Source organism: Megalops cyprinoides, chromosome 1 (assembly GCF_013368585.1).
Source record: "Megalops cyprinoides isolate fMegCyp1 chromosome 1, fMegCyp1.pri, whole genome shotgun sequence".
In the NCBI taxonomy this organism is placed as follows: domain Eukaryota; kingdom Metazoa; phylum Chordata; class Actinopteri; order Elopiformes; family Megalopidae; genus Megalops; species Megalops cyprinoides.
The window spans coordinates 14460038-14474061 of NC_050583.1; the positions used below are offsets into that span (position 1 = coordinate 14460038).

The 14024-nt window shown below is 45.4% G+C and overlaps 1 protein-coding gene across 2 annotated transcripts; it reads left to right on the forward strand.

The window, feature by feature from the left end:
* The first annotated feature begins 217 nt into the window (after nt 1–217).
* LOC118786406 (sterol regulatory element-binding protein 2-like) lies at nt 218–12634 on the forward strand. 2 transcript variants are annotated; one of them, XM_036541473.1, is made up of 19 exons: nt 218–460; nt 2647–3150; nt 3627–3787; nt 3947–4099; nt 4366–4641; nt 4861–4978; nt 5255–5406; nt 5808–6021; nt 6264–6439; nt 6690–6939; nt 7131–7300; nt 8045–8216; nt 8882–8999; nt 9091–9200; nt 9456–9588; nt 9683–9854; nt 10492–10668; nt 10933–11047; nt 11661–12634. In XM_036541473.1, the coding sequence occupies exons 1-19, from the start codon at nt 373–375 to the stop codon at nt 11876–11878; spliced, it is 3477 nt and encodes a 1158-aa protein (XP_036397366.1). In that variant the 5' UTR covers nt 218–372; the 3' UTR covers nt 11879–12634. The 2 variants fall into 2 exon arrangements, with proteins under 2 accessions (XP_036397366.1, XP_036397369.1); XM_036541476.1 differs by having other exon boundaries at nt 3627–3781.
* The last annotated feature ends 1390 nt before the right edge of the window (nt 12635–14024 follow it).

Genomic DNA, 14024 nt, shown 5'->3' on the forward strand with positions numbered 1-14024 from the left:
GGAATTGACAGGACACAGCCCGCACTCCACGGTGTCTTTGCGCTACTGACAGTCATTTAGAAAAGGTCTGCCTGTGACAAATGACGTACAATCAGGCCACGATATTGGGAGCGTTTGGGTTGGTCGGGGGTGACTGGTCTCATGACAACCAAAGACGCCTTTAATCCAATCGAAAACGCTCCTGTTGTACACGTTTTTACATGACGTAGGTGACGGAAACTCAAAGTTGGATAAATATTGCAAATGCAGAAATGGATTCTGTAACAAATTGTCCTCGGAAATATGTTGATTGCTCTCTGACAAATGTAACAGGTTTCTGAAAGCTGTTGTTTTGAGCTCGATATCAGAACCTCAGAGAAAACGACTGAGAAGATGGACGGTGGGGAATATTTAACGTCAATGGACATGGATCCGACGTTGTCAGAACTCGGAGAAGAGTTTACTCTGGGTGACATCGATGGTGAGAGAATCAGTCAGTTTACGTAGTAGTTCGTTAATAATTTCAGTTTTGGTTCTGGGGTAGCATAGTGAAAGTTTCTCTAGCTAACTAGCTACGTTCGCCTTATCAAAATCACAATCACCATTTCCCCAATCAGGAGCTGTCAAGTTTGTTTTGATATCGACCGCAGGCTAGCTAGCATTTTATGTTCTAACTTGGCTAAGCTGACGTACCCGGCAGACAAATGTTAACATTGCATATAGTGGAACATTTTATTGTTAGCCAGCTATGTAATGCAAGTTAATGTTATCAAACTTTATTTTCTTCGTCAGCTGTCTTCAATACACTATCAACCATGATATCAATGAAGTATTTTCCCATAGTTTCAACAATAAAACAGAAACATAAGTCATATTAGCTAGCTAGCAATATATTGTTCTAATGTTGATATTAAGGGAAAACACGTCAGTGATCGCTAGTTCATTTTAAAATGACAAGTGTATTGTTCGTGAAACAGTTCGAGTTTTTATTTGCGTCGGTGGGTCTCAGTGCGGTAAAACAGGCTGACTGACAACGTGCATCACCAAAGCATTCGGTGATGCAGTGTGTCATCTCTAAGTTAAACCACTACCACAGTGTGAAACTTCGGTTGCTGCTGGGTTCATAATGTCATGAAGTGAGCTGGAGACATAAAATATGGTCAATGTTCTCCTTTTCAAAACATTAATTTTACGTTGGCTCACCGTGAGAGGGTGTTGCTTTGCCTAAGGTCTGTCCAGCATGTGTCACCGTATTCCTGTCTGTTCTGAGTCTAACTGAATCTTTCTGACAGTGTCCAAATCTCCAAGCCTTCCCTCCTGCCTCAAATGTTAGAACTGAAAAGTAAAGGTTTTAGCAGACTTCCAAAACACAGACCTATTTATTATTTTTTTTTTACAGTTGGCCAAAAGTTAACACACCAATCCCATTAGTAGCCTACATAAAAATGAATTGTTGTTGTGTGTAACTGTCACATTAGAGTAATATTGATGGCCTCTGTCTACTGTCCACTTCAAATTTGTGCGTAGAATTTTTTCTGGTTTTTCTGATAGTACTGTCTGCTGCTTGCATAACCCCTTTAGAACTTGTAGACAACCAAGGAGAGGGTTATCACTGAGTTTAGTGCAATTTTTCAATGTCCGCATCTATGAATAAATATGCCTAATGGTATATACTCTCCCAAAATACAAGGCATCTCACAGACACTAGGTTTATCACTAGGTGTATAAAACCAGTGCCACATTAATGACTATGGTATAATCCCTCTGGCCTTGCTCTGTCAAGGTTGTTTGAGTTCAAGGCTGCTGTGGTTATCGCCACTACAGTGATATTGGTGCTGATATATCATTTATCTCTGTGACCTTGTGTGCAGCTTTGTCAGTCTGGTATAAGTCAAGGTTAAAATAACTTGGCCAAAGCCAAGGACACAACATGGTCATCAATTATGTATATATTGCATTTTTAGTGTAACATCTTCCACAGGTCATATGTTTTAGTATAGAACATTTTTCCCTGTTTCCTCAAATATTTGCTGTATTAGTGTTGATTTTTACTGCTGAACTCAGATGTTATTATTAACATCATAGTGTAACATTGTGTTCTAGCCACAGTTGTTCCACAGGACAGTGCTACTGGAGTGATAACTGGATTGTTATGAAGGCTTGTTTCTTTGATCAACAAAGAGGAGAGGCCATACTGACTGCCTCTCAAAATATTGACTGGATTGTAATACACAGTCTCTTAATAGACAATCTAATTAAGATAACAATTAAGCAAATTAAGTTAATTTGCTCATTACAATATTACATTGTATAGTGCGCCAGCAGCTGAAACAAAGTGGGGCTGAGCTTGGTTAGTACTGGAAAACCTTCCTGGGAAAACCAGATTAGTGCTGGAACTGTTGTTTGTGGGCCGTTGTCCCATTGAAGTGAGTTGAAAATCTACTGCCCTGGTGTAACAATGGAGACGCTACAGCAGGGGGTGCTGTCTTTAGTCTGAGATGTTAATGGAGTCCTGACTTACTGTGCTTAAACACAAAAAGAGTACAGTGTTTTCCCAGTATATTTGCAAAAGTTGTGTTAGCCTGGCTGTGTGATCTTATTTTACTTACATCCCTGATTCATTCATGTCTCCATAGATTGTGCTTCCCTCTCCTTGTTCATCTACAGAAATGCTCCAGTTTGTCAGCAACCAAGCAGATGACTTCCCTGACCTCTTTGAAGACCAAATCGCCCCAGGCTCCATCCAAAACAGTGAAATGGGAGCCCTCCAGCAAACCTCCCAGATTCCCCAGACACCCCAAACTTCCGGTTCTGCGGTATTCCAGACAAGCCCCTCTGCACCCACTCCCCAGTCTCTCCCCCTCACTCCCCCTGAAACCCCTGTCCAGGTGTCCCCCACACAGACCCAGCTCCGCACCCCTCCCCTGCTCCAGCCGAAGCCCCAGCCGGTCCCGCAGATCCAGGCGCAGCACGCTCAGGCTGTTCCGGTTCAGACGCAAGCCCTGGCCGTTCAGCCTCAGGCCCTGCTGAGTCATGCGCAGACTCAGAGCCTCCCGGTGCAAGCGCAGGCCCAGGGGGTGGTGTTCACTCCTGGCCTCACCAGCGGTCCCCAGTCCCGCTTCATTCAGAACCCGGTCATCTGCCACCAGAGCCCCACACCTGGCTTCCAGGGTGAGTTATGGCTCTGTAGCAGACCCTGGTTTTACAGTGTCTGTGAACGCAGATAATGCAACTACAACATTGTACTCTGCCTCACTTTGTAAGTCGCTTTGGATAAAAGCATCCACCAAATGAATAAATGTAAATGTAAATAAATGTACAAAACAGGTAATTTTGTGAAGATTCTTCATCACAAGGCTTGGTTTGTGTGTATAACACTAAGTTTAATTAAACAAGTTAGTTATAGTGTTAACTAACTTAGTTAATCTTAATTCTTGAAGCGTGTGTCAGGTTTGACACAGACTTACACCTTAATTTTGAAAAATATTTAAAAAGGCTCACACAGTTTATGTTTAATAGTGTTTAATTTATGTTTAAGTTAAAACTGTCTTGTCCTAGACATTTTATGTCCTCATGAATTTCCTATAAATAATTTAAATCATATGTTGAGGTGGGAAATGCCTTTCATCTCTCCTTTTTCTCAACAGTCCTCCAACCACAGGTTCACAGTATTGTGACATCACCCCAAGTCCAGCAAATGGCATTTCAGCATCAGCATGTCTTGACACCATCTGGCCAGGCAATCCAGACTGTGACGACAGCGCAGCCTGCAGTGCAGACTATGTCACAGCAAGTGCAGCAGGTTCCTGTCAGTGCTCCGTTATTATCATTAACGATCATCGTTGTATCTGTCGTTCTGTTCTAGATCTCCCCCTTTATCTTCCATCACTGTCAGAATGATATTATGGCTGTATATTTAATCAACAGATTATATTATTTGTAATATCTATCTCTGTGTTGTCTACAGGTACTGGTCCATCAGCCCCAGATAATAAAGACAGACTCCCTGGTACTAACTACCCTGAAACCCGACGGGACACAGGTTCTGTCCAGCATGCAGAACCCAGCTGGTATCACCACCCTGACCACACCCATCCAGACCACTGCCCTGCAAGTGCCAGTATGACATTTTCACTTTTTCTTCATCTTTCAGCACGTCTGACCAGACCACTGTCTGTTTTCTGCCTAAGCTGTGCTGCCAGTGCGTGGTCTTAAGATCCTCTGTTTCTCAGACTGAGCCTAGTCTAGCTTGAGCCGAGCTGACTAGTCTCCCTCACTCTTCTCTCGCACAGAGTCTCAGTTTATGATTTGTCTTTAAAAGTTTGATGAATGAATTCCTGTTTCCTCTCTCTGCCTTTCCCTTTCCCTCCCTCTCCGTGCTCTCAGACTCTAATGGGTGGCAACATTCTAACCACTGTCCCAGTGGTGGTGGGGGGCGGAGATAAGGTGCCAATCAAGCAGGTGTCTCCTGGAACGTGTCAGAATGGGAGTGTGGTGCGGATGGGGCAGGACCCAGGCGTTGGGCTTGGGATGGGACCAGGCGTGGTGATGAAGGAAGGCGAGCGCAGGTCCACCCACAATATCATCGAGAAGAGATACCGCTCGTCTATCAACGACAAGATCATCGAACTGAGGGACCTGGTTGTGGGCAATGATGCCAAGGTGAGTCTCAGACAGCAAGCACAGGGATGTACACCAATGTGAATTAAAGTGGATTCAACTTAAAATTCAAATGAGTAAACTAACTGTCAGTTTAGATGGCTGTATATGAGCAGTTTAAAGTTGAGAAATGTTTTATATGCAGTTATGGTTGTGTGGATTGTAGATGAGTTTATATTTTTGCTTGACCTTAACCTACAGTATAACTGTGTCATTGTATAGATGCATAAGTCAGGGGTGTTGCGGAAGGCCATCGACTACATTAAGTACCTGCAGCAGGTCAACCATAAACTGCGACAGGAAAACCTGGCTCTCAAGGTGGCCGTCCAGAAACGCACAAGTGAGTTTTTTCTTTCCACAACTGTGCTCCAGGAGAAAGGTTATCATTCAGAAATAATATGACAACAAAATAAATTAGTCAATAAATAAAAAATAGAAAGAGAATGAACAGAAATTATGATGCCTTTTTATTTCTATTTTAAAGTTTATGTGCGGTATGTATAGATGGTCAGGTCATTTAGTTAGTGTGGTCTGACCACTCTCACAGGTGAGTTTCCGTTCCAAGTTGTATGCACTCTGTGTTTATGGCATTCTGACTCTTCCCACCCTCTCCCAGAATCCGTTTGCCTGTCTGAGGAGGTGGAGGTGAAGCCCGACGGTGCAGTGCTGTCCCCTCCCGCCTCCGAATTGGACTCAAGCTCCCCTCACCAGCTGTCCCCATTCTGCGTGGACTCTGAGCCAGGCAGCCCTCTGCTGGAGCCCGAGCAGGTGTGTCAGCACACAGCAGCTCCGCACCCTCTGTTCACATTGCCAGTTTCACGGCTTTCTGCTTGCTTCATCCCCTACGTTTTGTTTAACTGTTCCTCTACCTGGGTGCATCCAGGACAGCAAAGTACCTGAGAAGTAAGGAGTGTTTAGTAGTTGTGAGTGTATTTGTTGCTGGGACAGTTCCCCTTGGTTTGTTTGCTTCAGTGACTGTTTAAGTGTTGTTTTTCAATCCTTACATAAATCTCTTTTTTTTCTGGAGGGTTCTGATTCATTTTATGATATTATGATTTCTTTCATGATCTGTAAATGATGCATCAACATGGATAATTTCATGTCTTTCTCTCATTGAAATAGAATGATGCACAGAATTTCAGTGTGTGCTTTCTCTCGTCATCTTGTAGGTGAAAAATGAGCCAGACTCTCCTGCCTCTCTGGGAGTGATGGACCGCTCTCGGCTCCTCCTCTGCGCCCTCACCTTCCTCTGCCTCTCCCTGAACCCCCTCCCCTCACTCCTGGAGTCCAAGGCCCAGGGTGGGCGTGGGTTGGACTCAGCAGGGGACGGCCATGGTCCGTCTAGGATCATGCTGGGCCTTCCCAATCAAACCCAGAACTTTGGTGAGCCATGGATGAATGGGCCTAATTTTGGCATAGAGGTTATATTCTAAATAAGGCTTGCTTTTAGAATAAAATAAATTGTCCTGTAAGCAGGAAGCGTACTGACTGAGCTTTAGTTATCTTGAAAATGTGCTTTCAGTCTCTCTAGAGTTGGGTGACATTAGTGTTTTGCACCTATATGACTGTACTGTGATTGGCCATTGAGAGCCTTCCCTGGTATGACCCTCCTCTCTGGTCTCCAGCTCGCTGGCTGTGGTACCTGTTGCCCTGGGTGAGCGTGTGGGTTCTGAGCTGTGTAGGGGCGGTGTGGGGCTGCGTCAGGGTGCTGTACCTCTGGGAGCCCGTCACCCCTCTCCACTCCCCCAAATCCATCTGCTTCTGGAGACACCGCAAGCAAGCGGACCTGCAGCTGCACAGGGTAGGCAGACACCCGGAGTACGCACGGTGTATATTACTTTCTGCCTGCGGGTTTGCCCTTACTTTTACGTCTTCTCATTTCTGCCCTGACGGTATTTTTGATTTTATTTGGCTGTGTTGGGATGTCTCACTACATTTTCTACCTTCAGGGCTGGCCCTGTGAGGATCCTCACTGACCTTTTCACATGTCTGTGTCTGCGTAGACAGGCAAAGCAGCAGCCATTGGTAACCTGTCTCTCTCTCTCTCTCAGGGTGACTATGCAGCTGCAGCAGCCAGCCTACAGACCTGCCTGTCTGACCTGTCCAGGGGCCTCCCCAGCACCTCTCTTGACCTTGCCTGCTCCCTCTCCTGGAATCTGATTCGTTACTGCCTGTACTGGCCCGCCCCTCTGCGCTGGCTTGTCCGCCAGATTGGCGGGAGGCATGAAGGGGAGGAGTCCCAGACCAGTTCCCGTGATGCCTCTCTGGTCTATCACAAACTCAGCCAGCTACAGCTCACAGGTGCTCTTGGTGGTTATTCAAAGATTTGGTTATTCTAAGCAGCTTCATGCGATCTGAGCATGTTGTTGCACCGTGTAGAGATCTACATGTAAATAGGAATGCTCCCCAACAGAGTCAGCATGTATAAAATCTTAGCTCCCTCACTCGCTCACTCACTCACTCACACTCTCTCTCTCTCTCTCTGTTTTTAGGGCATGTGCCCCAGCATGGGAGTCTGTGGGGTCTGTCTCTGTCCCTCAGCGCAGTGAACCTGAGTGAGAGCGCCCGTGGGAAGATGTCCTCGGCCCAGCGGTTCGAGATCTATGTCACCGCAGCCATCGCGCTCAGGACTGTGCTGAGTCACCGCCTCTCCTTCCTGCCTGTGAGTCACTGCTCCAGTCAGCTACAGCAGGGAGTGTGCCGTACTCCTTTTAATCCTCAGTGAAACCGTATGTTTAGATCATAACATTATTGTCTTTTAGCAGATGCTTACCCAGAGCGCCTTACATAGGTTACAGTTTATACATACTATCCATTTATACAGCTGGATATTAACTGAGGCAATTGTGGATTAAGTACCTGGCCCAAGGGTACAGCAGGGTACCAAGGGTACCTGGCCCAAGGGTACAGTGCCCCTGCCTAGAATCTGTAAGATTGTAGTGCTTCTAACTTCTGACCAGACGTGGTTCAGAATCAGAGAACTGTTAACCTGATGGCCTTATTATCATAGTTACACGCGCTTTTGGTCCGGTTCGTTTACTTTTAAAATTAGAACAAAATCCAACAAATTAAACCGGCAACCTTTTGGTTACGAGCCCTGCTCCTTACCACTATGCTACATTTGTAGTGCATAACCCTATGCCAGACGTTTTGTCATTTTTTGTCATTGTGTGCTTTTGTTTTCATCTATTAATTCATCCCATCCCACTGTCAGTCTTTGGCTTTACTCTGTGCTCTGTCAGTCTTAATCCTCGACTGTGGCGTGAGACCCAGTCGCTGTCTCCGCCTGGCTTTCAGTGTGTCATGTGACACTGTGTGGATGTCCATCACTTTCATTTTTCCCATTCACCTCTCACTGTGTCTGGTATCCTTGCCTTACTGTCCCCACTCTTTCTCTCTGTCTTAGGGTTATCTGCTGAGCTGCGCAGAGAGTGTGGCCTTTCCATCGGATGCCAGACCCCTCCCTGATTGGCTGCACTGGCTCTTCACACCCTTGGGAAGGCAGTTCTTCCTGAGCTGTGATTGGTCCGTTAAGTTCAGTAGCCGAGAGGGAGTGTACACTTCGCACAGAGACCAAGGTACTATTTCAGCACTTCAGCTGACAGCGTTGTATCCTGCTCACAACTGACACAAAAAATCTGTATGCACTTCATTTAGACTAGTTATGGATAGCATTTTATCAGGGGAATTTTGTAAAGCTGTAAAACTTTCAGGCTGGGCATAGGTTATTAGCAATCAGCTATGGAAATACAGACTCTTGATACTGTAAGCCACAAAAATACACACTAAGGCCCCCCGTTGGTAAAATTTATTTTATGGGTTGTGTAATAGGCACAAACCATTTCCTTGAGAACTGATAACAATGCTCAGAAGGGGCAGAAAACCTTTTTGAACAACTGGTGATATAACTGGAGCTAAGTCACTGCTGAGCTGATGTAGCTTTTTAATTCCAATTTAAAATTCACAAGTGAGAAATTTTCTGGCCAACATTTCTACTATGTATTTGAATTTTTCATAATTTCAGGGGCCTGTTTTAGTGTCGGGGGTTCCGTGTTCTCAGTGGCAGAATCACAGCCTTATACATGGCACATACAGGGCTCTCATTCTCAGCACAGTGCACCTTGCTGAAATGAAATTATGATTTCAGCATTTGGTCACATGCACGGCACACACAGTGAGCGCTGCAGAGCATTCTGCTTGCTCCAGCTGTAGTCTCCATTGACGTTCGTGCCTCCGTCCCCAGCCGACCCCGTCGCCCAGCTGCACCGGTGTTTCTGCGAGAAGCTGCTGGAGAGAGCTGTGCACACCCTCATCCAGCCCGTCTCCAGCACGGACGCAGCCAGGGGCCGGGACGGTGGCGGGTATGACCCCTTCCCTCAGTGCGGCGTTAATGCGGTACTCGGTCAGTCCATGTGTACACACTGACCCACTCTACCCTCCTCCGTCTCTTAGGGAGTTCTCAGATGCCATGGAGTTCCTCCAGCTGTTGAGCACCAGCACAGAAGAGTCGCCCTCCCTCTCCCCTCCTTTCCCTCCCCCGCCCAATCACAGCACTGCACCAGGTACGCAAATGTCATACACGTCAGATGACTGTCTGTCTCAGGCTGCTTGGGACACTTCCTTGTATTACGTATTTTTTGCATACCCCAATGCACTCCACACCTGTCTGTGCTTATTATTAGAGATTGGTAGACGGCTGTGAATTATTTTTGATTTGTGCATATATCTCTGGCTACACAAGCCAGTACTTTGCGCTCCATTATTGGTTGACACAATGTTTACATGTACATACGTGTCTTTGTCCCTGATCTATTCAGCTGGAGACCCTGTGTGCCGGTGGTGGGTGTTGGTCCTGAAGGCAGCTGTCCATTGGCTGCAGGGTGATGATGCAGCGGTGAGGTCACTGCTGGCCGAGGCTGAGCGCGTGCCCAAAGCGCTCCACACACTCAAGTCAGTACATTTGCATTTGGTTTGTCTGTGGAGACAATGCTGCTGGTGGTGCTGATGTTGATGTGTTTATCCTGTCCTTCTCCCTCTTTTTTAGCCACCCCTTGCCCAAAGCCGTGCTGCAGCTTTGCAAAGCGGTTCAGCTGAGCCTGTCCCCGCAGAAGGATGAGGGGGCCCTGGGCTGCCTGTCCCACTGCGACCGGGCCAGCAGCCACCTGCGCGCCAGCATCTCCATGACCCACACTCAGGCTGGGAACTGGCTTAACAAGGTACTCACATTACAGTGCTAATACATAGTGTACAGTTTACTAGTGACCTCTTCTCACGGACACATGCCCACACACTCACCTGCAAACACACGCACGCACAGTATGGTGAGTTTGAGATATTAACTGTGGCTGTGTTGTGGAGTCCCAGGGGACGTGGCTATGGTGCATTGTAGTTGCATTGCGTGATGCTGCAGTCTGATGCCTGATACAGTGTGCCTACAGTGCAGCACTAAGGCCTCCCAAATTTCTGCACTCTCCGCACCCCACACCACCCCCCACTGCACATCACATACAGCCAGTCCAGTTTTCAGTTGGTTTTGTAGACATTATAGAGCAGTGTGGTGTAGTGCTAAGGAGCAGGCCTTGTAACCAAAATGTTGCTGGTTTGATTCCCTGCTAGGCCACTGCTGTTGTACTCTTGGTCAAGATACTTAACCCACAGTTTCATCAGTAAATATCCAGTTGTATAAATGGATAAAATTGTAACCTACTGTATGTAAGTCACCCTGGATAAGAGCACATGCCAAATGACAGTAATGTAATGTAAATGTAATATTGTACTCAAGCAAACCTACTATACTAAGTGGATAATCATACACTATATACTGATCCCCTGTCTCTTCTCCCTTAACCCAAGGGCGTGGAGCTCCTGGTGTGTGATCTCTTGCTAACCTTGAGGACCAGTGTTTGGCAGTGGGGAGGTGGCAGCTGTGGTGAGCCAGGCCCTGCCTCCAGCTCCCAGCTGGCTGGCTTTCAGAGGGACCTCAGCTCACTGCGCAAAATGGGACAATGCTACAAGCAAGCTCAACATAAGGTAGGAACACCCCATTTGAACAGCGTCGTCAGTATTGTAGTTAGAGTAACTGTTAGGAATGATTATATGAATTATTCATAATTCATATGAATATACAATTTGTTACTCATTAACTATATAAAGAATATTTTTGTCAGTCAGTTAAAAGCCATTTGCAGATTGTCTGAGTATGACAATCATCTGTTGCCAGTTGGCAGCCTAGATATTATTAGCTCTGAACAGGCCCAACAAAACGTAGTTTAAATCTGACCCCATGCTTCTCAGATGTTCCTGCATGAGACGACAGTGCGGCTGATGGCAGGGGCCAGCCCCACCCGCACTCACCAGCTACTGGATCACAGCCTGAGGCGCCGGAGTCAGCACCCCACTGAAACCACAGGTAATCCACCTGAAATAGGGGTGCAAATCACCACTCCATCAACATCACAGGTAATCCACCTGAAGCAGGGGCGCATATCACCACCCCACTGAAGCCATTAGGTTATCTACAGAAACGGGGTTTTAAGTCACCTGCGACACCTGCAAAACCACACAGGTAATTCGCAAAAACCACAGAAACAGGGGTATGAAGTACAACCTCAGCAAAACTGATGGTAAGGCATCAGTAATGGGGACAAATCATCAGTACGCTTAAAACCACAGGTAAACCACAAAAACAGGTACAGATCACAGTCCCTAGAGAGTAACGGGTGAATCACTTGAAGTGGGACAACAAACACTGTGTTATACAATCGCCATTTGTTTTAGGACAGTGAGAGACAAAATCGTATCAGATGAACTGTATTGTCTGCATGCTGTACTGCTCATAGTGTGAAAACACAGAGTGACTGCATTCTGTCTGCAAGCAAATATTAAACTCTCTATCCCTCTCTCCTGCTCACCCATTTATCTGTCTCTGTCTCCAATCCTTCCATCCTCCTTCTCCCTCTCTCTCTCCACCACCTCTGCATTCTCTCACATGCCTGCTCCCCTCTGCCCCCTCCCTCCTCCAGAGGGGGACTGCGTGCTCGGGGAGCGGGAGAGGGCCCACGCCATCCTGCTGGCCTGCCGCCACCTGCCCCTGCCCCTGCTCACCCCGCCGGGCCACCGGGCCCACCTGCTGGCGGAGGCCAAGCGGACGCTGGAGCGCGTGGGCGACCGGCGCTCGGTGCAGGACTGCCAGCGGATCCTGCTGAGGCTGAGCGGGGGCACCACCATCGCCGCGTCCTGAAGTCCCGCACGCGGACCTGCGTACCCGCTGCACCGGACCCGGGAGAGCAGATCCACCCACTGTGTGCATGCAGAGGGGGCCGACACGTGTAGATATATACACTTATGCAGTGCAGGCATGTACACATATACTCTCCATGCGGTCGGGGCCGAAGTGTACAGTCAGTATTTGCAGTGCGTGCATGCATACATATACTCACCATGCAGTAAGTGGCAGATGACCTGAAGTTTGCTGGCCCTCTTGTGTGTGGGAATGGACCACTGTTGTTACCCTTCTCAGACTCACGCCCTTACACTGTAGGTCGGTGTCACCGGTCATAACACCCAACTGTTTGCGTGTCTGTCAGGGATGAATCTGGAAAATTAACAGAGAGAGGACCTGTAACGGCAAGTAGGAAAAAAATTAGAATTTACAGTACAATCTCTGTTAAGGATCGCCAAAGTGTACAGTATCAAATTACAATATCATTTTACAGTTCTGTCTGCAATATTGTAAATACAGTTGAATTGACTTTGTTAGAGCTAGACGTACTAAACATTTTGACCACAAACAGTGAAGCGTGTTCTGTTATATGTGTGTGTGTGAATACAGAGTTATGTATGTGATTGTAAATAATTGTATGTAACAATTTTGTTGAGGAGCTGTGAGGTCTTTTTGAGAATTGTGCAGGAAATGTATGCAATGTGTGGTGTGAGAGAGAGAGAGAAAGGTTAAATAACTTGCTGTATCCCTTTAAAGCAGCTATTTTTGTTGGCTGGAATAAAGACATTCAGATGTGCTCTGGTGATAAATACAAATGCACTATATGTACAAAACCTTGCATAAAAACATTGTTATGCTTTAATCTGGGAAATTTTTCTTTTCTATTTTTTCTTCCTCGGTGTATTGTTATTAAGTCATCCTACTGGTAACATTTATGAAGACCTGATCATAGTGATAAAGATAATGAGGATGATGATGGGACCTGTAGTTCTGCTTAAAGCTAACCATTTACTGAGAATTTGGGGAGGAGTGAAATAATTGTATTTTTTTGTTTTTTTTACAAATACTTTGATGGGAGGACATTGGGTTCTGATTGGATTTTAAAGACAAGCTGATTTCTTGTTTGTTGTTTGTTTTCTTCCACTGAAAAATTGTGGTGTCTGACATTACAACAAACAAAATATCAGTTTTTTTTAAATACGCCTGTGTCCTAGTTTGATAACATCATATGAACACGTATCCATTTACACAAGCTGGCTGTCATTAGTATACGTTCTGATATTTATCATGTCATATATGACACTTCAGCAGTAGTGATATCACTCTGACACACAGGTCCACACCCAGTATGCTTAAAATGCCTAAACTTAAAATGGGAATACACTTTCACCAGTCCAATTAGTGAGCCAACAACTCAGCCAGGTGCTGTGGAAAAAAAAAAAACATGACAAAAAGTCTTCATCTCTTAGCAGTGTTTATGAAACATCAGACTTAATACAAAATAATGAACATCTATCAATGCCTTTCAGTATTAACAGGACCATGGACAGCAGCCATAATCAAACATCATCTGTGCTTAAACTGGCAAAAATCAAGAAGAGGGATAGGTGTGACTCGGTGAAAGGTTTTTTAATATTTATTATAATCTGATCATCATAATAACTAGATTCAAAAGATGAATGGAAACACTAAACAAAAAATTACCTGCACATTCACATTTACAGATCTTAAATCAGTCTATCTATATCTGTATACCTGTCTCTTTATTACATACATCCGTTTGACTGGGGAACTACTGTAATATTAGCAAGATTTAAAATTATGCCAAATAATAATGATCTTAACAAGTATTTAGCATTGTGTTAGCATTGTGGCTGTTTTTGAGTGAATACCATCTCACCCTTGTTAAATGTGATTTTATACACAAATGTTTTGCATTGAACTTACAAGAAATTAGAATTAATTCTTTAATTGTTAGCTAAAGATCCAAATTTACACTGAATTATTTCACAATATCTTCATTTCTGTATGTTTCCTACTTTTTCATAAGTCATTCTGCAGTATTACTTATGAATTTGCTGAGGATGTCAGTACTCCGGCCCCCTAGCTGTTATTTTTGTGTTCTCCCCATCTGTCATTGTGGCCCATGTGCTTTTGTTTATTG